At 52.1% G+C, this 25776-nt stretch overlaps 12 protein-coding genes across 12 annotated transcripts; 5 read left to right on the forward strand and 7 right to left on the reverse strand.

Moving 5' to 3' along the window:
• Positions 1-2414: 2414 nt before the first annotated feature.
• Positions 2415-4041, forward strand: hcsA (homocitrate synthase; the record flags this gene model as incomplete). Its single annotated transcript, XM_025708548.1, has 5 exons — positions 2415-2475; positions 2537-2766; positions 2830-2910; positions 2967-3034; positions 3090-4041. The coding sequence occupies 5 exons, from the start codon at positions 2415-2417 to the stop codon at positions 4039-4041; spliced, it is 1392 nt and encodes a 463-aa protein (XP_025567262.1).
• Positions 4042-4635: 594 nt separating this feature from the next.
• Positions 4636-6824, forward strand: BO88DRAFT_401088 (sphinganine-1-phosphate aldolase DPL1). Its single transcript, XM_025705748.1, has 5 exons — positions 4636-4826; positions 4941-5418; positions 5467-5600; positions 5652-6583; positions 6610-6824. The coding sequence occupies exons 1-5, from the start codon at positions 4732-4734 to the stop codon at positions 6810-6812; spliced, it is 1842 nt and encodes a 613-aa protein (XP_025567263.1). The 5' UTR covers positions 4636-4731; the 3' UTR covers positions 6813-6824.
• Positions 6800-7624, reverse strand: BO88DRAFT_401090 (mitochondrial 54S ribosomal protein uL30m). The gene has a single exon (XM_025705749.1). The coding sequence runs from the start codon at positions 7473-7475 to the stop codon at positions 7188-7190; it is 288 nt and encodes a 95-aa protein (XP_025567264.1). The 5' UTR covers positions 7476-7624; the 3' UTR covers positions 6800-7187.
• Positions 7625-7770: 146 nt separating this feature from the next.
• BO88DRAFT_440720 (SNARE-binding exocyst subunit SEC6) lies at positions 7771-10594 on the forward strand. Its single transcript, XM_025709824.1, has 2 exons — positions 7771-7831; positions 7898-10594. Exon 2 carries the CDS (start codon positions 8110-8112, stop codon positions 10381-10383), a length of 2274 nt encoding a protein of 757 aa, XP_025567265.1. The 5' UTR covers positions 7771-7831; positions 7898-8109; the 3' UTR covers positions 10384-10594.
• On the reverse strand, positions 10549-11721 carry BO88DRAFT_449345 (uncharacterized protein; the record flags this gene model as incomplete). The annotated part of the gene is made up of 1 exon (XM_025710489.1): positions 10549-11721. One exon carries the CDS (start codon positions 11719-11721, stop codon positions 10549-10551), a length of 1173 nt encoding a protein of 390 aa, XP_025567266.1.
• A 390-nt stretch (positions 11722-12111) lies between these two features.
• On the forward strand, positions 12112-13070 carry BO88DRAFT_401092 (frataxin family protein). Its single transcript, XM_025705750.1, has 2 exons — positions 12112-12532; positions 12627-13070. Exons 1-2 carry the CDS (start codon positions 12161-12163, stop codon positions 12900-12902), a joined length of 648 nt encoding a protein of 215 aa, XP_025567267.1. The 5' UTR covers positions 12112-12160; the 3' UTR covers positions 12903-13070.
• A 444-nt stretch (positions 13071-13514) lies between these two features.
• Positions 13515-13881, reverse strand: dph3 (CSL family zinc fnger-containing protein; the record flags this gene model as incomplete). The annotated part of the gene is made up of 2 exons (XM_025710490.1): positions 13515-13577; positions 13687-13881. The coding sequence occupies 2 exons, from the start codon at positions 13879-13881 to the stop codon at positions 13515-13517; spliced, it is 258 nt and encodes an 85-aa protein (XP_025567268.1).
• Positions 13882-14130: 249 nt separating this feature from the next.
• Positions 14131-15469, reverse strand: BO88DRAFT_401094 (uncharacterized protein). Its single transcript, XM_025705751.1, has 4 exons — positions 15296-15469; positions 15118-15216; positions 14496-15058; positions 14131-14440 (listed from the first exon to the last, which is right to left on the reverse strand). The coding sequence occupies exons 1-4, from the start codon at positions 15437-15439 to the stop codon at positions 14182-14184; spliced, it is 1065 nt and encodes a 354-aa protein (XP_025567269.1). The 5' UTR covers positions 15440-15469; the 3' UTR covers positions 14131-14181.
• Positions 15470-16221: 752 nt separating this feature from the next.
• On the reverse strand, positions 16222-18164 carry BO88DRAFT_97406 (putative transcription regulator BDF1). The gene has a single exon (XM_025713296.1). It carries the CDS (start codon positions 18057-18059, stop codon positions 16392-16394), a length of 1668 nt encoding a protein of 555 aa, XP_025567270.1. The 5' UTR covers positions 18060-18164; the 3' UTR covers positions 16222-16391.
• A 1025-nt stretch (positions 18165-19189) lies between these two features.
• BO88DRAFT_97420 (uncharacterized protein) lies at positions 19190-20029 on the reverse strand. The gene has a single exon (XM_025713297.1). It carries the CDS (start codon positions 19782-19784, stop codon positions 19245-19247), a length of 540 nt encoding a protein of 179 aa, XP_025567271.1. The 5' UTR covers positions 19785-20029; the 3' UTR covers positions 19190-19244.
• Positions 20030-21417: 1388 nt separating this feature from the next.
• On the forward strand, positions 21418-24515 carry BO88DRAFT_401096 (WD40 repeat and Utp12 domain-containing protein). Its single transcript, XM_025705752.1, has 2 exons — positions 21418-22125; positions 22184-24515. Exons 1-2 carry the CDS (start codon positions 21560-21562, stop codon positions 24162-24164), a joined length of 2547 nt encoding a protein of 848 aa, XP_025567272.1. The 5' UTR covers positions 21418-21559; the 3' UTR covers positions 24165-24515.
• A 334-nt stretch (positions 24516-24849) lies between these two features.
• BO88DRAFT_449351 (uncharacterized protein) lies at positions 24850-25509 on the reverse strand (the record flags this gene model as incomplete). The annotated part of the gene is made up of 2 exons (XM_025710491.1): positions 24850-25093; positions 25205-25509. 2 exons carry the CDS (start codon positions 25507-25509, stop codon positions 24850-24852), a joined length of 549 nt encoding a protein of 182 aa, XP_025567273.1.
• Between the last annotated feature and the right edge of the window lie 267 nt (positions 25510-25776).

Here is a 25776-nt window from a genome sequence, read left to right on the forward strand (position 1 = left end):
CAAGTTGTTAGTGCTTCAATCTCACAGTCGAGTGAATATGCCATGAGTTCAATGTGGTGATATCCCTATCGGGCTCTTCGTTCTCAGGCCTGTAGCAGAAGGGTGAGTTTTCGTCGGGTTCCATAACATGCCTTTTCCAAATGATATCTATTTATTCATTGATGTCTCTTTTCACACGATTCATGACTACGTGGGATCTGTCTGACGACTCAACTTCATCCTCATATGCCCGTACTTTGACATCTGATGGTATTTTTTTTTCAACGCATGGGCCCTCCGCGTTAGAGTAGTTTCGTAATGCTACGAGTAGAACGTTGTTTATTTCAGGATATGTCACCTCTGTCAGAGCCTCTTATAGTTATTAAAACTTATCATGTGGTAATAATACTTACTGCCAGCAAACTCAAATACAATGGAACTTTGATGAAAATATACTTCAGTTGCATTCTGGACATCTTTTGGATGGAAAACCATCTCTCGTAAATACACTCGAGTAACTGAAGAAAGTTACGGATTTCAAGTCCATCGTTGTGAACTGATCAGCATGGGTAGGCTCAGGGCTTCCAATGTAGTGAAATGAGGAAGACGGGCCTGCAGAGATACACTACACGGTCGAAGGGTAAAGTTCCTGTTCGCGGCGAATCCACTATAAAGTAATAGACAGTATGCCTCTTAGTCCTGTATTCAATAGAAAGACTAAATTTAACAAAGTAGATTGATGGGTCATAGATCGAATCACTTTCCAACAAGTATTCTTTAACACCTTTGTACGGACTAGAGGCCACTCATTTGGCCAGCTTCTCCATTTCAGAGGCTGACAGGTCGTCTGTGTAGACTACGATCACGGTGAAAATAAAACAAACCCAGGATGCATGAAGTAGAGAATCTGTTCTAATATGAACATAAATGTAGTGACAGCAACAAATATAGCGTCTATCATGCTGTTATTTTTAGTACTCTTAATATAGCCACGCATATACAGAGTACTAGGCTATTGGGCTGCGGCGTTGGAATGCGATGTAGATGACAAAGGGACGTCCTTGCATCTATTGCATGCTTGAAAGTAGTGCCGCTGTAGCTCTGCAATAAATGCAGGCATAAGTACTCCCTTCAGCATTAGTTAGCACTACAACCACCTCAATTGGGAATAATGCATTAGACGGATAAAGGCCTGGCCAGAGCAGTCTATACCGAAAAGGGACTAACGCAAACAGTGGTGCAGGGATCAGCAGCATATTACTCTATCGGGCGAGAAAATACCTGACGTAATCCATGCCGACCAACAACAAGCCAGGAAATGAAAATAGAGGGGCGGTATCGGCCACCGGTGACGTACTGGATGTGACTCAAGCCCTGAATGGGGGGAGAAAGTGTAACAAGTCCTAGCAACGGCCTCAGGAGGGCCGTTCTCCAACCTTAGTCAACGTTATGATTCAGGTTACGCAGCCTTTCAGATATGGTTGCCAGGACACTTGGAGACTGCTAATCGAATTCAACCAATGATAATGGTTCCACGGTCGAGGTGGAAAGGCGATTATCAATCGTTGGCATCTCGACGCGAGCCATTGAAGACGCTATCATCAATCTGAAAAATGCCCCCTGCCGATGTCGGGTTGAACTAAACCCGAGTGTTCACTAGCAGGGGGTGGTGAACCCTAGACACAAACCCTTCTAACTGGGATGTGAAAAAGGCTAAAAGCCCTCGGTAGCAGCGATAGGATGCCTAAACGAAGATCTACCAGCAAAATGCACTTCCACCTCAGCCACCTGTACCAAGAATGGCACATTCGTTGTCGCTGGCATACTCTTTCAGTGGCAAATCCACGTAGCCGTCACCGCCCATGAATAGCGCCCCAAGGCAGCCTGTAGGCAAAGAATGGAGTAGACCTTAATAATGAAAATGACTACAGGACATTGGTTGACCCTGTTGGAGACTGGGGAATGATCCTCACGCTGAGCAATTGGGGCTGCCGGATGCGCAGTTCACGGTCCAGGTTCCCCACAAGAGGGAGCGTGAGCCAGTTCCAGCAGGCGAAAAAAGAGGGTGAAAATTTCGTCGTTGCCGCAGAAAGAAGAGCAGAAGGGAGGGACCGGCCGAGGAGTCTCCAGTTGCATTGCCCGCGAATCATCATTGCGCTGACCGCCCGGCTTTTTTTAATCTCCGCCCACTTTTCTCTTTCTCCTGGCAACCTATGACTCTTCCCTGCCTCCCTCAACGACGTCTTCTCATTTAAATCCATCTGTGACTCATTCGCTGGCCTCGCTTGTTAGTCTTCTCCCTATATCTATCTCGCTTTGCTCTCATTCAATGCTGGTTGCTCAATACTGACCATCAACCTCACTAGAGCCATTTGCCGTCTTAACTATATACTACCGATCTATCTGCGTGCTACCCCACCATCAATTCATTCACAATGTGCCCCGGTGCAGACCACGAGCCCAATGGGCAGGCCAACGCTGCCAATGGCCGCAACGGTATGTTTTTAGCTTTTAAACAGATGAACCGCAAGTGCCTATACTAATCAATATCCTCCAGGTGAACACCCCGGCTTCACTGCCGTCGAGACTCGCCAGAACCCCCACCCCTCCGTCTCTCGGAACCCCTATGGCCACAACGTCGGTGTCACCGACTTCCTGAGCAACGTCTCTCGCTTCCAGATCATCGAGAGTACCCTGCGTGAGGGTGAGCAGTTCGCCAACGCTTTCTTCGACACCGAGAAGAAGATTGAAATCGCCAAGGCCCTCGATGAGTTCGGTGTTGACTACGTGAGTCATACCCCGGTGGATCTTCACAATGCCGGAGAGAGCGTGCACTGACCACCACTCTAGATTGAGCTCACCAGCCCTTGCGCTTCCGAGCAGTCGAGAAAGGACTGTGAGGCCATTTGCAAGCTTGGCCTGAAGGCTAAGGTATGCTACACCTGTCTACCGCGTGTTGTGCGTCATCCGGCTAATATTCGATTCAGATCCTGACCCACATCCGTTGCCACATGGACGATGCTCGCATTGCCGTCGAGACCGGTGTCGATGGAGTGTAAGTGCTAATTGTCCTGTATATTCCATGTTCGACTGCTAATAATTTCGGACAGCGATGTTGTTATTGGAACCTCCTCTTACCTCCGTGAGCACTCCCACGGCAAGGACATGACCTACATCAAGAACACCGCCATCGAAGTCATCGAATTCGTCAAGTCCAAGGGTATTGAGATCCGTTTCTCCAGTGAGGATTCTTTCCGCTCTGACCTCGTCGATCTCCTGTCCATCTACTCGGCCGTCGACAAGGTCGGTGTTAACCGTGTCGGTATCGCCGATACCGTCGGCTGCGCTTCCCCCCGTCAGGTCTACGAGCTTGTCCGTGTCCTGAGAGGTGTTGTCAGCTGTGACATCGAAACCCACTTCCACAACGACACTGGTTGTGCTATTGCCAACGCTTACTGTGCCCTGGAGGCTGGTGCCACTCACATCGACACCTCCGTCCTTGGTATCGGTGAGCGTAACGGTATCACTCCCCTCGGTGGTCTCATGGCCCGCATGATGGTTGCCGACCCCGAGTACGTCAAGGGCAAGTACAGGTTGGAGAAGCTCAAGGATATCGAGGACCTTGTTGCCGAGGCCGTTGAGGTCAACATCCCCTTCAACAACTACATCACCGGTTTCTGCGCTTTCACCCACAAGGCCGGTATCCACGCCAAGGCCATCCTCAACAACCCCAGCACCTACGAGATCATCAACCCCGCCGACTTCGGCATGTCTCGTTATGTCCACTTCGCTTCTCGTCTGACCGGCTGGAACGCCATCAAGTCGCGTGCCCAGCAGCTCAAGATCGAGATGACCGATGACCAGTACAAGGAGTGCACGGCCAAGATCAAGGCTCTGGCCGATATCCGCCCCATTGCTGTCGATGATGCCGACAGTATCATCCGTGCCTACTACCGCAACCTCAAGCTGGGCGAGAACAAGCCCCTCCTGGACCTTACGGCCGACGAGCAGGCTCAGTTCGCTGCCAAGGAGAAGGAGCTTGCCGCTCAGGCTTCTGCCTAAGTACGGGATCGAAAGTGATCTCCGACGTTGGCTTTTCTTCTAATCATGCATTTATTCCGACTGGGATAGACGTCTATATCTTTATTAGAGCTTCGATGTTTTTCATTTCCTTACTCTTTTAGCGGCTCCCTTGGCGGAGGACGTTCTTGTTTTGCGTTTGCTGGTTTCATGAATGGATGTTTATGTGTTCTCAGGATGGTTTCTTTGATTTCCACGGGGTTTTCAAAAGTTGTTCCTTGTCTCTGATGGAAAAAGGGAGGGGGGCCGGTGTTAGGACAGCCCTTGGTCCTCGCGTGGGACCGTGTACATACGCAGAATTTCGATGCCATATGCATCTATCCTACAATATACAGGATATATCAAAGATAAATATGTGTCTGCTATCTATATATCTAGTAGGAGTAATTGGAAATGATTGGTGTAATAGAAGCAAGGGGGGAAGATGTGAGATCATGTGGAGTGTCAAATCTACTAGACTAGATTGTCATGAGGAGAAGCGCATGCGGGAACCGAGGCAGTTTCCCGACTGCCCGTCCGCGGTCAGTCAGTCGCTCTTATCGCCCCCGGCTCCGGTTTCCTGCATCATCCGATCCATCGACCTTCCTTCGCTTCCCCAGTCTTTCTTCTCCCTCAGTCTGGAGGTCGTCGTGCCCTTACCCCGACCCGGCTTTATTTTTATTGCCTACAACTATGGCATCTTCTTTACTTCCCGTCGCCCTGCAGAATAAACTGCTGGGCTACAGCAGGGCCCCCAGCACCCAACTGGCGGCGGCACATCTGGACTTGTGAGTGGCCGAGCAGCTTTACATTATCCCCGCGTAACGGCGGACGATCGCTCGCTCGTCTGACATTTGTTTTCCTGGAGCTATGTGCTAATGTGTTAATCACCGGACGACTAGTCTTCGAAATATCGTTTTTGTCCTCTTTATCCTTCGCTACGTTCGCAAGGCATTCTATTCTTTGCGCGGTTATGGCATCTTCGGCAGCATCCGCAATGCCTACGCTGCCGTCCGTCTCTTTTGCTATTCCATCTTTCTGCGATTCCCCGGCGTCCGCGGCCAGGTTGATAAGCAGGTTTCCACAGCTATTGAGAATCTCGAATCGAAACTCGTCGCGTCTGGTCCAGGTGTTAATCGGTATTTGAATCTTCCCAAGGAAGGATGGACCGCGGAACAAATTCGCGCTGAGCTCGACAAGCTGGCAAATATGGAACATACACGCTGGGAAGATGGCCGTGTCAGTGGTGCTGTCTACCACGGTGGCCAGGACTTGTTGAAGCTACAGGCAGAAGCGTTCGGACAGTTTGGTGTTGCCAACCCCATCCATCCTGATGTGTTCCCTGGTGTTCGGAAGATGGAAGCCGAAGTCGTAGCTATGGTAATGACTTTCCGGGAAATTGACGAGTACATGGCTTACTTGGATTAGGTTCTGGCGTTGTTCAATGCCCCGTCCGATGGCGCGGGTGTCACTACCAGTGGCGGTACGGAGTCGATCATCATGGCATGCTTGGGTGCGCGCCAGAAGGCTTTCCTCGAGCGTGGCGTAAAGGAACCGGAAATGTGGGTGGCTACTCCTATACATACTCTGCTTATCTACTGACACGCCTGTAGGATCATCCCTGATACCGCTCATGCTGCCTTCATCAAAGCCTGCAACTACTTCAAGATTAAGCTCCATCGTGTTCCCTGCCCGGCTCCCGAGTACAAGGTGGACATTCCCTCCGTGCGTCGCCTGATTAACTCGAACACTGTCTTGATTGTTGGCTCGGCACCCAACTTCCCTCACGGAATTGTTGATGACATCCCGGCTCTGTCTCGTCTCGCGACGTCTTACAAGATCCCTCTGCATGTTGATTGCTGCCTTGGTTCCTTTGTTGTTGCCTTCCTGAAGAAGGCGGGCTTTGCGTCGCCTTATGAAGAAGAAGGTGGCTTCGACTTCCGCCTTCCCGGAGTGACTAGCATCAGTGTGGACACGCACAAGTATGGATTTGCACCCAAGGGTAACTCGGTGCTCCTGTATCGCAACAAGGCCTACCGCAGCTACCAATACTTCATCTACCCAGATTGGTCCGGTGGTGTTTATGCATCCCCATCTGTGGCGGGTTCCCGTCCTGGTGCCCTGATTGCCGGATGTTGGGCCAGTTTGATGAGTGTTGGCGAGTCTGGCTACATCAAGAGCTGCTTGGACATCATGGGCGCCGCCAAGAAGTTCGAATCCTCCATCAAAGAGCACTCGGTTCTGTCGAAGAGCTTGGACATTGTTGGAAAGCCCATGGTCAGCGTTGTTGCGTTCTACAGCAAGAATGATGCCGTTGATATTTACGATATTGCGGACAGCCTTTCTGCCAAGGGCTGGCATCTCAATGCGCTTCAATCGCCCCCGGCGATCCATGTCGCGTTCACCGTCCCCACGGCTGCTGCTGTGGATGCACTTACCACCGACCTGGTCGTAGCTGTGGAGGCGGAGTTGGCCAAGGCGGAAGAGAGAAGGCAGCAAGGCAAGGCATACGTTGTTAAGCGTGGAGACACTGCAGCCTTGTACGGTGTGGCCGGCAGCATGCCGGACAAGAGTATTGTCAGCCGCCTGGCCGAGGGCTTCCTGGATACCCTGTACAAAGCTTAGATTGTTCAAAAAGGCCCGCATTGTCCATATGGGTTGAAAAGCGTATAAGTCTAGGAATTGCAAATAGCGGACAATTGGTGTTATGGTGCATAGGTTGGGTATTGCTTCGTCTGGAGAATTATTGTTATAAAACAGACGTTAAGACTTGAATTTTTAGGGTGATGTAGATCCCATTCCATATGATAATATGTGTAGTATAGTACAATGCAAAATCGTTGCGCAAGATGAACCCGGACTCAGACACATGATCTGATCAAAGAAAAGCCGCTGGATGCATGCAATAGTTCACTTCCCTTCACCTCCTCCTCTAAGTGGAATTTCAACCACTTCCTCAATCCCATATAGTACACATCACTTTCCACCCACATGAGCAGGCGTATCCAACAAAATCGACAATAATATATGAAATCCCAGACTCCATTCGCATACCAATCAATCAATCAATCCATCAATGAAAAGAAACCATTCCGCAAAAAAAAGCCGAATCGCGAACCACAACATCCACCCCCAGGGATGGATATCACTCAAGCCAATCTATTCTCCTCAAACTCCACCCCCGAGGTCTTCTCAACGTAGTATCCCGGGTCGGGCTTGCGCTCCAGATGCACCTCTTGCTTCGTGAGTCGACGGTCGACCTCCTGCACCTGCACCAATTCCTTGACTTTCATGATTTGACCCGCCACAGACGGCGACACGGGGTGGAAGACGGTGGCCATGCGCTTCTTCAGGCCGAGGGCTTTTAGGACGTCGTTGGTGCGGCGTGGGAGACCGATTGCTGAGCGCATGAGCGTGACGCGGAAGTAGCTGCTCATTTTGGCGGTTTGTGAATTTGTATGTTTGATTCGGAGGTACTTGGTAGGGAGGATTCGGAGGATCGTAGGGTAGACGCTCAATGACACTGTTGGTCTGAAGGATGTGGAGTTGTTCTCTGTGCTTGCGAATGCTGCTCGCTGGGATGCTTTTGCTGTTGATTCCGCAAATTTCCCGATGGCGGTAGCGTAGCTGGGCGGGGAGTCACGTGGTGGGTGTCGTTCTGCCGGTTGGCGGGTTGGCGGGCGGGAAATGCGGGTGGCATTTACTACTTAGTATGCTTGCTATGCTACCTAATTGCTGTGTATCTTTGTAACGATTGTCATTTTGGAAGATTCTTTGGCTCGGTGAGCCATTGGTGAGTTTGTCTCTTGTTTCCATCATGTTGGGAGGCTATCATGCTAATAGTTCCTGTGACGTGCAGATATACCCCGGAGCGCTGCGCGTTTAGGAGGGGATAGTTGCTGCTAGCTTATGGTCAAGCTGTTACTATAGCTAACCACCATCGGTCGGTTGATTGGACTATACTTGTTGGTGGTGTGATAGTATCCTATCGGCTTTGTATCTATGCTTGCGGCGATACGGACTCGTTGAACGACTATACCGTGAACTTCGAGACTGCGACAGCTACAAACCATGGCGCGAGACGACGACGGAACGGTGGCCATGCCCCGTCTTGAAGACATCCTCCGCCACCCCGAAGACCTCGACAAGATCATGGGTCTGAAAGCCGAGTACTCGCGCAAGAAAGCGGCCGTTGACTCCCAGCTACGGGAAGGTCTGCGCGACCAACTGGAGACCGTGCAGCGCAGCATCAACGCCCTCACGGAAGGTCAGCGACAGGTCTCGAAGACGAAAGACGAGCTACAAGGCATCGATAAACTATGCGCGGAGTCGCAAACGAGCGTGGAGGATTTCTCGCAGATCGACAAGTTGGCCAAGGTGCAGAGGAACTTCGAGGCTACGTTGACGATGAAGAAGGGGCTGGAGGAGTTCAGTGAGAACCTGGCGGTGGTGGAGGATCTTCTGCGCGAGGATGATGAGGATTTAGAGAATCAGCCCAACTTGCTGCGCGCTCATATGCAGATTTCGAAGCTGCGCGACTTCAGAGACGAGGCTATGGATCAGATACGCAAGGCACAAGATCCGAGTAGTGAGGAGACTCTGGCAGATTACTTCCAGGGTTTGGATGGTGTGGTTGATTGGTTTGATGATCACCTCGGTACGGCGTGCATGAACTTGATCCCGTTAGTGCAGTCGGATAACCCTGGGATGGTGGTCCGGCTGGCGGTTGTGGTCATGAACGAGGAGAAGAATGATCAGACGGTGCGGGCGTTGCAGGAGGCGCAGAAGGATCACCAGGACCTGGCAGACCGGTTTAAGTCGATGAATGTAGGACCGAAGACGGTTCGCGGATACAAGGAGAAGTTCCTGCAAGCTATTGAGTTCTACGCGCAGAACCAGTTCGAAGCCACCAAGGAGGACTTCCTGGCCGAGCCAGACAACCTCGACAAGAACTTCCGCTGGTTCTTCAACGACCTCTACACCGTGCAGCAAGGCATGCAGCCGTTGATGCCGAAGAAATGGAAGATCTACAAGACCTACACGGAGATCTACCACCGGATGATGCACGACTTCTTCATCGGGCTGATCAACGACCCCGAACTACCCGCCGACAACCTCCTCGCCATCATCCACTGGACCGAGAAATACTATAAGAAGATGAACAAGCTCGGCTGGAAACAAGCCGACCTCAAGCCTAACATCCTGGATGACCGCGAACCCGAACTCATCCGCCAATGGCAAAACATCATCATCCGCGCCGTGGAAGACTGGACCGACCGCATCACCGAAACCGACCGCAAGGGACTCGTCGAACGCATCCCCGACTCCCTCGACACCAACCCAGAAGGCTGCTTCCGCACCAAAACCCTTCCAGACATGTGGCGCATGCTACACGAGCAAATCATGGCCTCGGGCGCCTCCTCCCGCACAGACGTCGTCGAGGGCATCATCGACGCCATGTTCCGCGTCCTCAAAGCCCGCCAAGTGGCCTGGCAAACCCTCATCGACGAAGAATGCGCCAAATACAAAGCCCCCGGCGGCGACCTCCTCGACGGCCTCCAACTCCTCCAGGACTGGCTCGTCGCCGTCGCCAACGACCAAATTGCCTGCATCGACGACAACGAAGAAACCGGCCAACTGGGCTACCTCAGCCGCTTCAAACGCGACTTCGAAACCATCGTCGACCCCAAGTACATGGCCTCCCGAGCCATCCCGGAACTCGACGCCCTGCGCGACGGCTACGTCGACCTCAGCACCCACTGTCTCACCCAGTTCGTCGAACTCATCTTCGCCGTCGACTTCCGCACAACTATCCCCGACTTCTTCACCCAGAAATGGTACGGCGATTTCGCTGTCAAACGGATCACTTCAACCTTCGAAGACTACATGGCCGATTACTCCCCCGTCCTGCACCCCTCTCTTACAGATATCCTGGTCGAGGAACTCTCCGACGAGCTCCTCGTCAAATACCTATCTTCTGTGCGCAACAAGGGCGTCAAGTTCCGTCATAATACCGACCCGTACACGGATAAATTCAAGGATGATGTCCTTACGGTGTTTGCTTTCTTCCAGAATTATCCGGATTCGTTTGCCGGTACGATTAAGATGAAGTGGCGGCTTGTGGATTGGTTGGTTAGATTGTTGGAGTCGGAGAAGGGACCTGCTCTCGTCGCTGTGTATGAGAACTTCAAGACCGAGTATTGGGATTTGCAGCTCTCGTGGGTTGAGGCTGTGCTTAGGACGAGGGATGATTTCGAGCGCAGTATGATCAGTGCTGTTAAGGCCAAGGCGGCCGAGTTGTCGGTTGAGAGGGGGATGGAGACGTTGATGAGTAAGGTGAGGTAGTTGGGGTTATTGTTTTGGTGGTTGAGAGGTTGTGTGTCTTTCAGCGTGGTGTTTGGCGTTTTACCTGCTGTTGTTACTTTTTACACGTCATTATGGTTGTAGACTATGTATGTACATGCTGCTGCTGTTGCTGTTTGCTTATAGTCAAGCATGATATTTAAGATATCACGAACCGAACAGCAGACTCTTCTCCGCTACGACGCGATACTTCTCCCCTAGCCGCGCATTCATACCCTCGTCCTTACCATTCAGATCAGGTACGAGCTTCTTCGCGCCCATCTCGCAGATACATACCGACTCGATAGGGAAATCCCTCGCCCAAACAAAGGGCGTGCCTTTCCGTTTGGAAAGACCACTCTCACCCTCTGAGCCTGAACCTGACCCAGAGCCCTCATTCTCAATGGCCCCCATACTAGGAACAGTCCCAGTACTCTCCACGCCCTCTCCAGTAGTAGGCGTATAATCGCGATACCTCGCAAGAATCTCCCTCGCATCAAACGTATACTGCCTCTTCCTCTTATCACCCCTGCCATCACCACCTCTACCTCCTCTCCCACCATGACCACCACCTTTCCCCTTCGCATAAATAGTATTCACAATAGTAGCGTGCAGCAACAATGGCCGTACCTTGGGCTTAGACCTGACAGGCGCAGGCGCCATCTCCGCACTATCCCCAGCAGCCAAATCCACCTGCCTCTGCTGCTGCTGCTGCTGCTGCTGCTGCTGCTCCTCACCACCACCTACATCCACCGCCACCTCCGCAGGCTTCTCCGCAGGCTTATCCCCCACCAAAAACCCCTCCTCGAGAAACCTATCCCTCAACCGGACACAAAATGGATACAGACGGTTCGTGGGATCCACGGGCGCGGCATGCAGAACGGTTGCTGCTTTTGCGCGGGGAATGGCGTGTAGGGATTCGAGGGATATGAGGAATGGAGATGTGGGTGGTGTTGTTTCTGATGGTAGTGTTTGTGGTGAGGAGAATTGGGCATCGCGAAGCATGGCTTCTAGGTCTAGGGAGTGCAGGAAGCGGATTGCTTGGGAGAGACGGTCTGGGGTCGGGAGGCTCATTACGCCGAGGGTGAGGTGGAGGGTGCCGACTGGGCGGTGGGCGGAGGGGGGGATGAGGGGTTGGGGTTGAGGTTCATGTTGGTGGTGTCCATGTCCATGTTCATGTTGGTGTTGAGGTTGGAGAGTTGGGATCGAGGCTTTGAATGTTGCGAGGGAGGATTCGAGTTGGGGGAGGGAGGTGACGTTGATGAGGGGGAGGCAGAGGAAGTGGGTGAGTGGAGGGCGTTTTTCCTTCTTTTGATTGGGATGTGGTCGTGAGTTGGACATGGTTTTGTGGTGGTTGTGGTTGTGATTATGGTAGAGTCGAGGGAGTGAGAGTGGGAGATCGAGCTGCAGATGGAGCTGATGTCGGGGGTGGAATTGTAGTCGTAGTATTGTATGAGTTGCGATGCAGGGTCTAAGTGACCTGCAGGGGCGCATTGAGGAGATATATTCAGTGATAATCCCGAATGACTCACATAAAGTGGAGGAGGTAGTAAGCAATGCAGAGTGGATGTAAGAAGTAAGAAGGAAGATGGATGGATGATGAAGCTGACAGACTAAAAGGTATAGCTCTCTCCACAGCCAATGACAGCCCGCTCCGCTCCGCACTCGATGATGTGATGCCATCACTTCTTCTCTTGTTCTTGTTCTTCTTCTTCCTCTTTTCCCTTTCTTCTCCCACCACCACCACAACATCAATCAACTCAGCACAATGAATCCAACCATGTACTCCCGTCTCCCCCGAGCAATCCTCTCCCCCACCGCTGCAACTGTCGCCCGTCCCTCCCTCCGCATCGGTGCCCGCTTCGCAACAGCAACACCTTTCCAGCTCCAACCTCAACCCCAACCCCAGCTCCCCCGTCGATGCTTCCACGCCACCTCAGCTCCCCGTAAAGGCATCTTCCCCGACTCTGCAGACCCTCCAGCTCCGCATCCTGAATCCAGCAATGTCGCCGGCGCAGCCACCCACGTTACCGAGCCTTCCCCGTTGACGGACGCGCAGTACCATGACCACGCGGAACACTACTTGGATGTGCTGCAGTATGAGATTGAGAAGGTCCAGGAGGAGGGTTCGGATATTGAGGCTGAGTATAGCGTTCGTTTATCATCAGTTCCCCATATTGATTCTGAGTGACGTTACCGAAAAGAAGAAAACATTTCAACTGACAATGATGGATGATGAATTACAGGCCGGCGTCATGAACATCAGCGTCCCCGGGGTAGGCACCTACGTGCTGAACAAGCAGCCCCCCAACAAGCAGATCTGGTTGAGCTCGCCGATTTCCGGTCCCAAGCGGTACGATTGGGTGGTGGAGGGTGATCAAATGCATGAGAAGCAGGAGTCCAGGCCGTTTATTAACGGGCAGTGGATCTATCTCCGGGATGGGTCGAATCTCACGGATTTGTTGAACCATGAGTTGACTCTCAACTTGCCGAAGGATGTGTACAGTGAGGTTCTGGAGTAGGCTGCTGCTGCTGCTGCTGCTTCCTTTCTCCGCACCGGGAGGTGGTTGACTTAATGTCTACGGGCGGGTGGTTGAGATATAGTGTAGGATATGGATTGATGTGTGTGAGTGACTACTAGTTATCTAGTGTTGTAGTGCCTGGTAGTAGATAATACAGTTCGGCGCGGTACTCGTTGCGTAGAGTACTTGTGCGCAGATAACATAGTATATATCCAAGTGGTATCTTGATCCATTCTTCCGTCGTTGACTCATTCCCAATCTGCGCATCTATCGCAGATACAGACATCTTGCGTCGCATGCGCCCGTGTTATACGGCGCGGCATCGGCTCTGCGCCTGCGCTCGCTCTCAAGTGCAGCAAGCTGCATGTAGTATGTCGAGTGGCTGCTGCTCAAGCCATGACATCACCCACCGATATCACCATCGAGCGATGTCCTCGTAGTCGACACACACATCTCGCAGTGAACACTTCGTCGCAAAGCACACTCGTCGTTTGTTCGAGGTATCGGAAAGCAATCGTCCGCGAGCAATCCAATCCAATCCCACCCAATGTAGAGAATCCCAAAATCAAATCAACTTAATAGGCTTAACCCTAAGCGAAAACCCCCCAACATTTAGGCCTGAACAGCAACCGCCGCCGACCCGTTCTTATCATCACCGTCCTTGGGAAGATCGGCCTACACACAAACCCCGCATAATCAGCACAATGATTTACAAGATACATAGCGAATTCTCAAGAGAAAAACAAGACGGAAAGGAGAAAGAAGGAAGAGGAGGAGAAATTACCGCATCAAAAATCACCCTAATCATCAAACTACAACTGGGACAAACACCAATATCCTCGCCGTCACGGAGATCATCAATGGCGATTTCGAAGCGGTCGCCACACGGACACGGGTAGTGGTAGATCTGGAGAACCGGGTCGAAGGTCATGTCTTCGATTTCGATCTCGTCGTAGATGGAGATGGAGTCGTCGGCCATTTTTTCTTATCCCTTTTATTATATGGTGTTCTGGTTGGTTTTCTAAGGGATTAAGAAATAGAAAGTTGGGGGTGGTTCCTGAGTATAAGAATAAAGTGGGCTACTATCGTTATCAGTGAGTGGATGGCAAAAAAGAAAACTTTTGGCGGGAGGGGTCAGGTGATTGCGGGGTTGGTGATTGGTTCGCTGTTTAGCTGTATACTAGTACTTAAGTAGTACTTACTAGTCAAGAAATAAGGGTAATGTTATTATGTATTTATTGGTGTATGTTCGTGTCAGGGTATCTATCATAAATCAATTTTAAACATGCAATCGCTCAATCTCCAACCTCACATCCTCTACTTCCTGTATCAACGACCCATACTGTCGCGCAAGCTCCTTCATCGGTCCGCGCCCGACTCCATCAATTTTATTCTCGTAATCCTTCAACTCCTCCAATGCCATAGCACGCCGCTCCTCCAGTCGTTCCCTCGTACTCTGAAGGTGCTGATAATACCGTCGCAGCGCATCTACCACCTCCGGTGTATGTATCGTCGCGAGTATATCCAGTTTCGTAACACTGAGGTCATATCACATTAGCCCCTGTTCTCCACCCAATTTCAATGTAGACATACTTGAGCTTCCCCTCTATCCCCTGCGCTACCGCAACCAAATGGTCCGCCTTCGCCTTCGCCGCCCGAGCGATCGCCCCATGTTTCGCCCTCTCTAAGAGCATCACCGTGCGCTCCAGCACGGCCGCCCGCGTCGCGAGCACCTCCGCCGCCGTCGCAGCCATCCGGGTTCGAGCTGCCGGAATCTCCGTCAACTGTATCTGCCGCAAAGCGCAAATACGATCCTCGAGCTGTGAGGCGAGCGGCACCTGCGCGACGGACCTAAGCATAGCCTGGCGATTGCGTGCGCGAGTTGTTCGGGGCGGTTCACTGGGTGCTGACGAAGATCCGGAGCCTGCGGAGTCAGAAGTTCCTGCGTTGGCAATTGTGCGGATGTCGTTGAGTGTTGTGGAGAGGACATTCGATAAAGGAGTGGCTAGGAGAGGGAGGTTGGAGTAGAATTCGTTGATGTCGGGCGCGAGGAGCATTTGCGCGTCTGTTGCTGCATCGTTGGGGTCGTCGTCAAGCTGGAGTGATTCGGGGGAGGATTCGAGGTAGAGGGTTATGATGGCGATGGGGTCTCGGGACTTGAATGAATCAATCGTTAGTCTGATTCATCTCTCTTGAGGGGTTTGGTATTGCTAACATCGTCGGGTACTCCGCTGTCGGGGTCGAATGCCAGCCGTCGCAAGGCTTGCTTCTTGATTTGCTTTTTCGCGTCTCGTATCCGGCAAGCTTTTACTTCCTATACAGTATGCCAACATCAGAGAACCATTCAGAAGTGGATAGCACGACTTGGTGTAACGGGGTGAGGTGAGACGTACTTCCACAACAGCCTGTCTAGCAGGCTGCGCATTCTGGGCGCGAGTGGAGCCATCGGGGTTCAAGAGAGTCGTCGTCAAGTGGGTATAAAGTCTCTTGAATTGAGGGTTGTTGTCAAGAATGACCGGATCGCATGGCGGGATCATGGTTTATGACAGGGACTACGCGTAAAGCTGTCGCAGGTGGAAGTGCATCATCTACCAACAGGCGGCGAGCAATCGGGCGGCCACCGCCTCATCCCCGTGACCTGGCGATCTACAGTCCATAACATGTGGTTAGAGCATGGTCTACACTCTACAAGTACCATAATGAATTAATATCATATCATAATACAAAGCTGAATTTTCGCTTCCGTTTTCACATTCCTTTCGTAATCATACACGCACCTAGCCTTCCCAGCATGCTTCTCTCCGCATCCGACCCCATCCTCGTTGCTGATAAACTCGACGTCCCTCAGCTCAAAGGAGATCCAACGCAACCTCATCAAAGGAATCATCCGGTTGCGCTGCTGGTCGTCAAACATCCTCCAAATAGCACCCTATGTACAAGTGCATGGCTCAACGCCGATCGCACTGTCCTCCAACATGGAAAATAAAAAAGAAAATGAGAAGAAAACACAATCGCTAGGAACAGAAGTAGAGTGATAGAAGATAAACAAAGCTCATTAGTCGGTGGAAGAAAAAGACCATGGCGTAACACGCAGTGGGAATTAACTACTGAAGTCATGAGGCACAGGCCCAGCAAACAGAAGAACAACATAGCTTGCCAGAGGCAGCAATCATTTACTCCTCCTCGCTCTCCTCCGAATCATCTTCAGAGTCGTCGCTGCTCTCGTTGGCTTCGACCGAGGGCATAGGGTCTGGAGAACGGCCTCCGCCACCACCTTGGAACCGAGACAAGTTGCTTTCGAGCATGTTGATCTGAGCTTCTTGCTCGTACTTGCTCATGGGCTTGTTCTTCTTCGGCTTCGGGGCGGCCGCGTTCGCCGCTGCCGCAGAGGCAGGATCCTCCTCTACCACATGCGGCGCGTTCTTCTTGACAAACCGAAGTAGCATAAGGAGAACGTCGTTAGGAAGCTCATCAATGTCGAGCTCGATTTCAGCCTCTTGGGTACCCTGCAGAACGTGTTAGGCCTCGCATAGAAAGTAAATTCACATTGAACAAATAGCTTACCTTGAGGGCAGGGACATTAGTCTGGATGATCTTGAGCGCCTCCTGCATCTTCTTGTCAGGAAGGCTACTGATCCCATTGGAAATGATCTGCTTCTCGTGGTAGGTGACCCAGTGCTGTTTCTCCGGTTTGGCTGAAACCTTGGTGGTGCTCTTCTTGCTCTCCTTCTTAGCGAGCCCCATGGTGCTAGGCTTCTTACTCTCCTTCTTCGACGGCTTGGTCTTTCCGAGCTTTTTGCTTCCCGGGGGGGTCTTCTTTTTCTTCGTAATAGCTTCAATCTGGCGGGTCATCTCTTCCATCTGCTTCTGCAGCAGGCTGAGCTTCTCGGCATCGTAGTCGCTTTCTTCAGCGTCCTCCTCGCTCTCCTCTTCGGAAGACTCTGCGCTGTGATGCTCGACATGCGGTTCATGCTGCTCCAGATAGCGTGTCTTCTGAGCCCACTTCTTGTTAAATTCTTCCTCGAGCCGCTGGCCCGCCATGTAGGTCGGGTCGCCCGGAATGTTGAATTTGAAACAGTTCTTCAAGATGAGGCGCATATCTAGCTCGAACTCCTTGGCATTCTCATACTGGCCGGCCCTCAGTTTGCTCTGCACAGTAGAGAAATCCATGGGCTTCTTAATGATACTGTGATACGTAGGGATGTTGAGCGCAACAGGATCAACGGGGTGGTAGAAAGGCATCGCGTAGGTGTAGTGCTTCGGCTTGTGCAGCTCATCCAGCACCTCCTGGCAGAATCTCAGCTCCCACTGATACTTCTTCTTCTTCGGCTTCGTGGAGTACGGGAGATCGCGCTTCGGAGGGTGGATAGAACGCTTCGGACGCCCGTCGGCATTAGCAGAATCGCGGCGGATCAAAGGAAGGCCTTCCGGACCCAAAGCAAAGGTTGTCGCCTGGGGAGAAGCGCCCGTGGCGCGTGCCGTGCTAGGACTCGGAGCGGGACGGTGATCTCGACGGACTGCTGTCGAGGGCTTAGCAACAGACTTCTTCGGTTTCTTCTCCTCCACCTCATCAGCTCGAGGTAGATTAGCCATCTGCTTATCGAAGGTGATCTTGAGCTTCTGCCCCTCTTGAGCGACAAGGTGGTCGGGACCGTTGAATGTCAGCGCATTCTGCACCATAAGGTTAAAATCATCAATGACGGCCTGTGCAGTCCGATAATTGTTGTTTTTCAACTTCTTCTCAATGGTCCCAAGGTCCATGGGCCGTTTAATGAATTGCGGGTAATGGGGGACATTCAACTTTATGGGATCCACAGGCTCTCTGTAGAAGCGAGAATCGTGCATCCGCTTCAAGCTCTGGATTGACTTGGAGAGGAACTTGTGCTGAACCTTAGTCATGGTTGCTTCTCCATTTGTAGCCCGTTCCGAGCGCGCCTCGCTAGGTGTAGGCAAATCAGGCACCTTGAACTCGGCTGACGCCGCACCTTCCCCTCCGATCTTGGTACGCTTGGCGGCAGGCTCGTCGCTAATATCACGCTCGCGCTCCCTCGAAACCTTGGTCGGGGACGCTGGAACATCCGGCGCGTCACGCATCTCTTGATCCACGCTCTGCAGTGGCGGCACCGACGGCGCCGTACTAGCAGCGTCGGTCTGCATTGCGCTCTCAGGCTTCGCATTCGAAGGATGGTGGGGCAGCTCGGTTTTCACTGCGGCAGAATCTTGTGATGGCTGGGCAGTGCTCTCCACTTTGGCGTCGGACGGCGCATCAGTTGATGGCTTTGATGCATCCTGAAGCGCCTGTGTATCTTTAGACTCGGCGCCACTCGCACCGTCGCCACTAGCCTGTGCAGCCGCAGACGTCTTTTCACTAGCGGTTTCCTTCTTCTCCCCAGTCGCAGCTGAATCCACATTTGAAGGTTTGGCTTCTTCGGACGCGACGGCTGGTTGTGCGGAAGTATCTGCGGTCGGCAAGGATGGACTCTTGGGCGGAGAGGCGGTCGCGGCTACGCCGTTTGTGTTGGAGGTAGACTCGGCAGTCGATCCGTTTGCCTTGGCAGGCTTGGTCTCCTCTGTCGGCTTCTCTGCACCGTTGACGGGCGCGTCTGATTTGGCGTTGGCTACAGCATCTTGAACTCTGAGAGGACATCAGTAAACAGACTTCGTAGACACAAAACGCGAAAATAACGGAGCATACCCTGTGCGACCAGTATCAGCAGGTGAAACTCCATTGGGCGACGGCGGCAATTGAGGCTTCTCCTCTTTGATCGCAGAGGGAGCCTCGGGAGGCGGCGTCGCCATTTGAGGTCGCTGAATTTTCGATTATGTCCTCCGACGGGACCGGGGGTACAAAAGAATCTAACAGGCAGCGATTCTGGTCGCAGGAGCTGGTCACTGGAATCGGAAAGTTTAGGGAGCGGCAGTAACACAAATCAACTGAATAGGTACTCTCTCTGCGCTAACACAGACTAATGTATGGATTTTCGGTAATCGGCGAGCGACAACAGCTGATTAGATGACAGAAGACACACAAGGGCAGACGGGTGTCTTGCGCGGGCCACAGATGGTATGCGACGCCACGGAAGTTGCAAGAGATACAAGAAAGGATGGAAGATTAGCGCGGGCCGGAGGGGGGTGGAGAATGCGACAGGAAGGAGGAATATTTATATTGCCAAGAGGGCGGCGGGCGGAAGATAGCCTGCAGTCACGTGGTGCGGCAAGTACCGGTGACTAAGCGGGAGGCAAAAGGGTCGCCAGACCGAAGATGGAAACAGACGGAATTCAATGAAAAGAAAGGGACTAGGGGGAAAGTTGCAGGTGAGAGAAGACGAGATAAGGAGAATGTCAGTTGGAGCTCAAATGCTCGTCAATCCACAATCTGCACGTGCCAAGCCGCGATTGCTGCCTGAGGCCAGAACCAGGTGTTGATGCCTGGAAGTAAGAACTGAAAGGGGGCTGTGGGAGAAGCGATGAGGAAGGTACAGTGAAGTAAAGTCCGTGTTGTCGGCAACGCGATGGAGTCGTTGCTAATAATATTAGAAGAAAAAAAAAGGGGAAAGGGGCGGGCCAAAAATAAAAAATGGAACCCAAATAAGCAGCTGCAGTAGCTGTGGCTGGGATCGAGCAAGCGCGCGACGCGAATGACGCGTGAATAGCGTGTTTATGAAGGAAGGAGAGATGGAGCGCAGTCCAGGGGCAGCCGAGGACACAAAGGGCGGTCGGGGGGCGGGCGTGAATGGCAGGGTAATAAGGAAAGCGTGACCGGCGCGCAGCAGCTCTCAGCTCAGCTCCAGAAACAGAGACTGAGAAAGTCGGAGGGGGTGCTAGAATCCTTAAGTACGAACGGTTGCGTTGCGCCCGTCCGTCCTCTGCCGCTAACTCCATCGGCCACGCTAGTCCCAATTATTCTAGTTCAAGCCATTCCGCAGCCGCTGATTGGTCCAGGGATGACGCGTTCTACGAGATACGAGTTGTTATTGGTTGTAACCAACCCTGGACGGTGGACCCAGGTTCCGGGTACCAAAAGTTCCCTTTGTCGGAAACATCGAAAACAACAAGAGAGGTGTGAGCAAAAAAAAAAAAAAAGTCTTCAGGTGGTGGTGAAGACAACAACATCAGGTGAAAATGTAACCAGGCATTCCACACCTTCCAAACCTTGAAGGAATAACGATCGGCACAGAACCCCATCATCCCATTTTATCGACGAGATGCATCGTGATGATACTGAAGGTGAGTTAGGTCAGATATGACATACCCAAAAATCTGTCAGGCATTCAAGCGGTATAAGAAGTGCATCATGTATCGGGGTGAAGCCTGTTGAGCTGGACGCCGAGCCAGGCTGTGGAGGTCACCAGACCTGATGAAACCCCAGGGTTAGGCCCTGAACCCTCCCTTGCATCGGATCCGGACTAGGCTGGGTGTGCCTGCTGATGTAACCAACCACTCCGGGCCAAAGCTCCGATTCCGATTCCGAATGACAACACCATTTCGCGAGCTGGCCCGCATACCGGTGAAAGGTATCACGTATAAGAGCTGTAAAAGTGGCGGCTGCTGTGGCTGCGGCATTTCCAACTGGCGTTTGATGAGTTACCTTGCTCACAATATTGCTGGGTTGACTGGATGACTCGTCTAGGCAGCCGTAGAGTAACGGTGGCGCCTGCTGCCACTCCTTGTTCTGTTGGTCTCGATCAGAAACTACCCCATGTGTGCTCCATCATCTCGGATATGTCTTGTCTCAGCCAGAGCCCCTAACTTTTTGTGGATCAAGACGTGGATACCTGCATAGGTAGCAAGATATGTCCAGATGAAGTGTGAGTCATTCTTCGTATAGTTAACAAGGTCCAGTGCACCCGAGTGCCAACCCCCCTCTGTGAGGGATAAGCTGGATGGATCCATGGAAAGAGTCATCAAAGAATGAGATTATAGTTGCGAGCGTGATCATGTGAAAGAGGAATTGGTGTGAAAAGAAAAGCTTGACAAACCCATTGTCACCACCCAAAGAAGCTGTATGTGGAGCGAGTGAGATTGGGAATCAAAAGAAAATTGTAGCAGTGGTTAGTTGACTGTAGAAGAGGACGCGGGGTCAAGCTTTCTGAATATTGTCCAGCGGGCGTCTGTGAATCTTATGGTGAACAGAGCCATTCTAGCAAATGGACTTGAAGCACTCTGCAGGGAACATTGATTCATGTGAAGTATGAGTAGTATGTGAGCAGAGGAGAACAAGTCAGTCAGACAGACAGACAGACAGACAGGTGAAGAAAATCGTCGCATTGGGAGACTAAAGAGGGCGCTGTTGGATCGACGTCGAAGGAAGAGGAGAGAGTTCTGTGCCCTTTGAGAGGGGAGACAGCCGCTGGCTGCTTAGTTATTGACTATGTGCTGCAACCCGCGCGGAGGATTAGATAAGACGCCCGGAGCGGAACTAAGGTTCACAGGCGACTAGACCGCAACGGGCCAAGCGCATCTCTACAGAACTTTTTTTTCCTCCAGCATCAACGGCCCAGCGACGCCGACGGTTTGCAGCTCAACTGGCTTTCAGCACAAGAGGTTCTCTTCTTTATCCGCAGCGGGTCTAGGATTCTTGCTACCTTTGCGTGCTTGTTTTGCGACACGTTCTCTTGCATCTGCTCCCATCCGCCTATACAGCCAGCCAGTTCAAAATGGGCAAGAAAGCGTCTCGCCCGCCCGCGACGAAAACTTCCTCCGCTGCGTCGCCCGCGGCATCCGGCCTCACATATACCGGAAATAAGTCTTCGATACTGAAGGCTTCGTTTGCCCCGTCGGAATACCAATTGGCGCTTTTTGCATCAGTCATCCAAGGCCTCGATGCTCAGCATCTCCGCATCCACGATACGAACACCGGACGGTTACAATGCGAGCATGTCTTGGGTCCTAAGGAGACGGTCACTTCCCTAGACTGGGGTTACTACTCCAGCACCAAGAAAGATCGCGATCAGCAGTCCAAGAAGAAGAGAAAGAGACCTTCCGACGTCAATGGCAACGGGTTCGACCAGGGAGACGTAGTTGTTGCCATTGGTACCAGTGCCTCCGAAATCCGCATGTACTCGCCCGTGGAGGACAAGATTGTCGGAACGCTTGCAAACGGACATGAGAAAGGTATCAGAGACTTCAAGTTTACCTCCAGCCGACCTGGACAGGAGGGCTGGAGTATCGGCGGTGATAATAAGCTTGTGCAGTGGGATCTGTTCACCGGGAAGACGACCAGGTAGCTCTTTCCCCAGCAACTTTGGTACAGCCCGGCCTTATACCTAACTGTTATCTAGGACAATCCATGTTCCCAGCACATCGGCCCTCAGCACACTGGCGCGCCCGCTTCCCTCGAACCCACCTGTCATCTGCGCCTCTCAGACCCCGTACGTCGTTAGCGTAGAAAAAGATGAAGCCCCAGTCACCTTCGATGCGATGCGGAACCCGATCAGGAACATCATTCCTTCTTCTACGGATTCTGCCGCTTCTGGACTCTTCCTCGCTGCCGATGGCGACCGTTACATCACTGTTTTCGATGTTGAGAAAAGAAAGCTTGCCCTGAACCTCGTGGCCGAGAATGGTGTATCATCAGTGTCTCTGTACACCGGTGCGGAACGCAAGGGTTCTACTCTGCCGGCAGAGAAGCAGGTCATCGCTGCGGTCACCGAGGATGGCACCATCGAACTCTTCACTCGGCCATTCGTGCTGCCGAACGATCAGTCTACTGCTAAGGGCGCCGCTAGCCTCAAAGCCAGATCGAAGCAGGCTATCCGGAGAGCTGATTCTCAGATCAAGGTGACTGTGTCCGCAACGTCCAATGCCCTGGTTTCCATGGTGGCCGCTTCGTTCGAAGGTCCGGATTTGGTTGTCGCTTGGGCCGAGGGCGGCGTGGTTCCGGTTTTCGAGCGGATCAAGTGGCTCAACGAAGAGACGGACGACTTGCTTTTTACGGGCACCAAGCATATCGCCAAGTCCAAGTCTGGTTCGGTTCTGGGATCGGTCACGACGAACGGAACGAGAGCCGCTAACGAGAACCAAGTCGACGAGTCCAAGGCAGTTGTGGAACAGGGAAATGTTATTGAAGACGATATCGAGATGCAAGATTCCAAGGATGCTGCTTCTGTAGCTGGCAGCGACGAGGAGTCGGACGACGAGGAGGCGGAACCCAAGCAAAAGAACGAGTCCAAGCAGTTGCAGAAGAAGACTGACGCGGACAGCGATGTCGAGATGGGCAATGCACAGGAATCTGGCTCGGAGGAGGAAGAAGAAGATGAGACAGGCGAGCCGTCTTTCGGAGAGCTCATGCGCGCTAACCAGGAGGTCGACGTGGAGGCTGAGCTTGAGGACGACGTTCATATGGGATCGCTTGTTCCAGGCAAGCCCAGCGCAGCCGTGCAGCAGATTCCCACGGGAGTGTCCCTTTCCACCGTTCTCACCCAGTCCCTTAAAACCAACGACAACGCCATGCTCGAGTCCTGCTTCCACACTGGCGAACTTTCCATCATCCGCACCACTATCCAGCGTCTCGATTCCTCTCTCGCAGCGACCCTACTCCAGAAACTCGCAGAGCGCCTCTCCACTCGGCCGGGTCGCTATGGCCACCTACTCGTGTGGGTGCAATGGACTTGTGTCGCCCACGGCGGTGCTCTCGCCGGCAAGCCCGAGCTTCTGAAGCGGATGTCCACCCTCTTCAAGGTCATGGAGCAGCGCTCCTCCAGCCTTCCTTCTCTGCTTTTGCTCAAGGGCAAGCTGGACATGTTGGACGCACAGCTTGGCCTGCGTCGGTCGATCCGTAGCGGTGAAGAGGCCATGGAGAGCGAAGATGAAGAAAACATCATCTACGTGGAGGGTCAGGAAGAGGACGAGGACGAGGACAGCGACGTCGACGCCAAGAACATGGCCACCCCGCGGAAGTCGATACGCGACCAGGCCTTCGACGAAGAGGAGTCTATGATGAACGGTGTCCAGACCGGCGACGAGTCCGAGGACGAGGAAGACGATGGTAGCGAAGAGGAAGAAGAAGAGGACGAGAACATCCTTGATGTGGAGGCGGAAGAGTCCGCCGGATCCTCCGACGCCGAGGAGTCCCTAGAGGAAGATGAAGACGAGGACGACGAGGACGCAGAGAGTGTCGGATCGATGGTAGACTTCATTGCGGACACGGAAGACGAGTCGGAGGACGAGCAAACACTGTCGACCTCGAAGCCGCCACCGTCCAAGAAGGCCCGACTGAGCGGCGGAGGCCGAGGAAAGGGGAAGAACAAGGGCAGAAAATAGATGCAATCGTCGATTGATTGATTGATTGATGAGAACCCGAATTCCTCGACCTCCCCTGTAGATCTTATACCCTGTTCATCAGCACTGTGTGTCCCCGGATGATGGTCTTGATTTATACTACTATTTCTTTTTACCACAACCACTACCACTACCACTACTATCCTCCCACCAAAAGTCAGAGAAAGGACAAGGAACAAGGCCCAAAGGATTTTTCATATTTTTGTCTATGTTTGTTTGGTTATATCTATCTTATCATCTTCTTGTTTCATTATAACATGCATCATTGTTAGACTTTGGAAGGGGAGGGGCTAAGGAGCGGAGTACTATGAATATATATTATGATTCATTTGATTCCATTGGTGTAGTGCAGTAATTGCTAGTAGCAAACAGTATATAAACTCGATTACATATACTAGTATTACCCAGATACCGCCCATCATAGTGGTCCAGGAGGGAGCGTGAAGAGGACAATCCAAAGACATTTGACATTTTCATAAAGTTACCTACGGTTCTATATAGTTACCGTGCGTGATACTAGTAACAACTATATACAACAACACAAATCACCACCCCATCCCCACAACAATTATCCTACATAACCCAGCACAAACAAACATACCATACCATCTATCTAGTATCTATCCACTACCATCAAATAACCCCTACAAATCAAAACAACAAGAAATTACAACAACTCCCCCACCCCACAAGCCCCCGAATGCAAAACCCTATGCCCAGGAATCTCCTCCAACGCAATCTCCAACGCGACGGTACTCTCCTCCGTCGGATAAGTAGTATAATGCCCCAAAGCACTAACCTCCGCAGTGTCCAGGGCCAAAATCGCCCCGTTCTTCCCCCCGACTATCCACGCATCGTCTGTTGAGTTCGGGAGAGTGATGTGCGCCACGCCGGAGAGGAAGATGACCCATCTATTTATTATTTTATTTATTTATTAGTATATTTTATATACATAATATGCACATTTATGTATATAATTCTAGAATTTATGGTTGGAAAAAGGGACGGGGGGTAAGGCATACTGGTTCGTGGGCGCATTATGGCGGCCACCATCATATTCACCGGGGATGAGAAGGTTAGTTGCGTTGTTGGTGACGGAGCCGAGATTGAGCATGGCGGTGCCGGAGACACCGGCTTGGGCGGAGGTGGAGTAGCCTGGGTCGAGGGCCCAGCATTCGAGGACGGATTGGTTGTTGTGTGCGGTTAGTGTGGTGATGTTGAGGGTGCTGGGGAAGGTGGTGGTGGTGGTTGATGCTGCGAGGGCGGTGGTGGTGGATGCAGCAGCAGCAGCCAGGAAGGTGGTTAGGAGGGTGTGCAGGAGAGGCATGGTGGATGATGTTTTGATGGGTTATGGTTTATTGGATGGGATATGGTTGTTAATGGGGTAATTAATTGGTTTTATATGCAGGAGTACTGGGTATAATTGTTATTTTGGGGTAGGGAGAGAGGTTGGTATGCTGGGAAGGGAGCAGAGCAACTTATTTATTGCTCATTATTTATCTGCAGCCCAGTTCAACTCTTCGGATGTGGGAACTTCTTCAGCTTTGAGCACGATCTGGCGATCGAAGCTTGAATCAACTTAGAGGCACTATAG

The sequence above is a fragment of the Aspergillus vadensis genome (assembly GCF_003184925.1).
Source record: "Aspergillus vadensis CBS 113365 unplaced genomic scaffold BO88scaffold_2, whole genome shotgun sequence".
Classification (NCBI taxonomy): Eukaryota; Fungi; Ascomycota; class Eurotiomycetes; order Eurotiales; family Aspergillaceae; genus Aspergillus; species Aspergillus vadensis.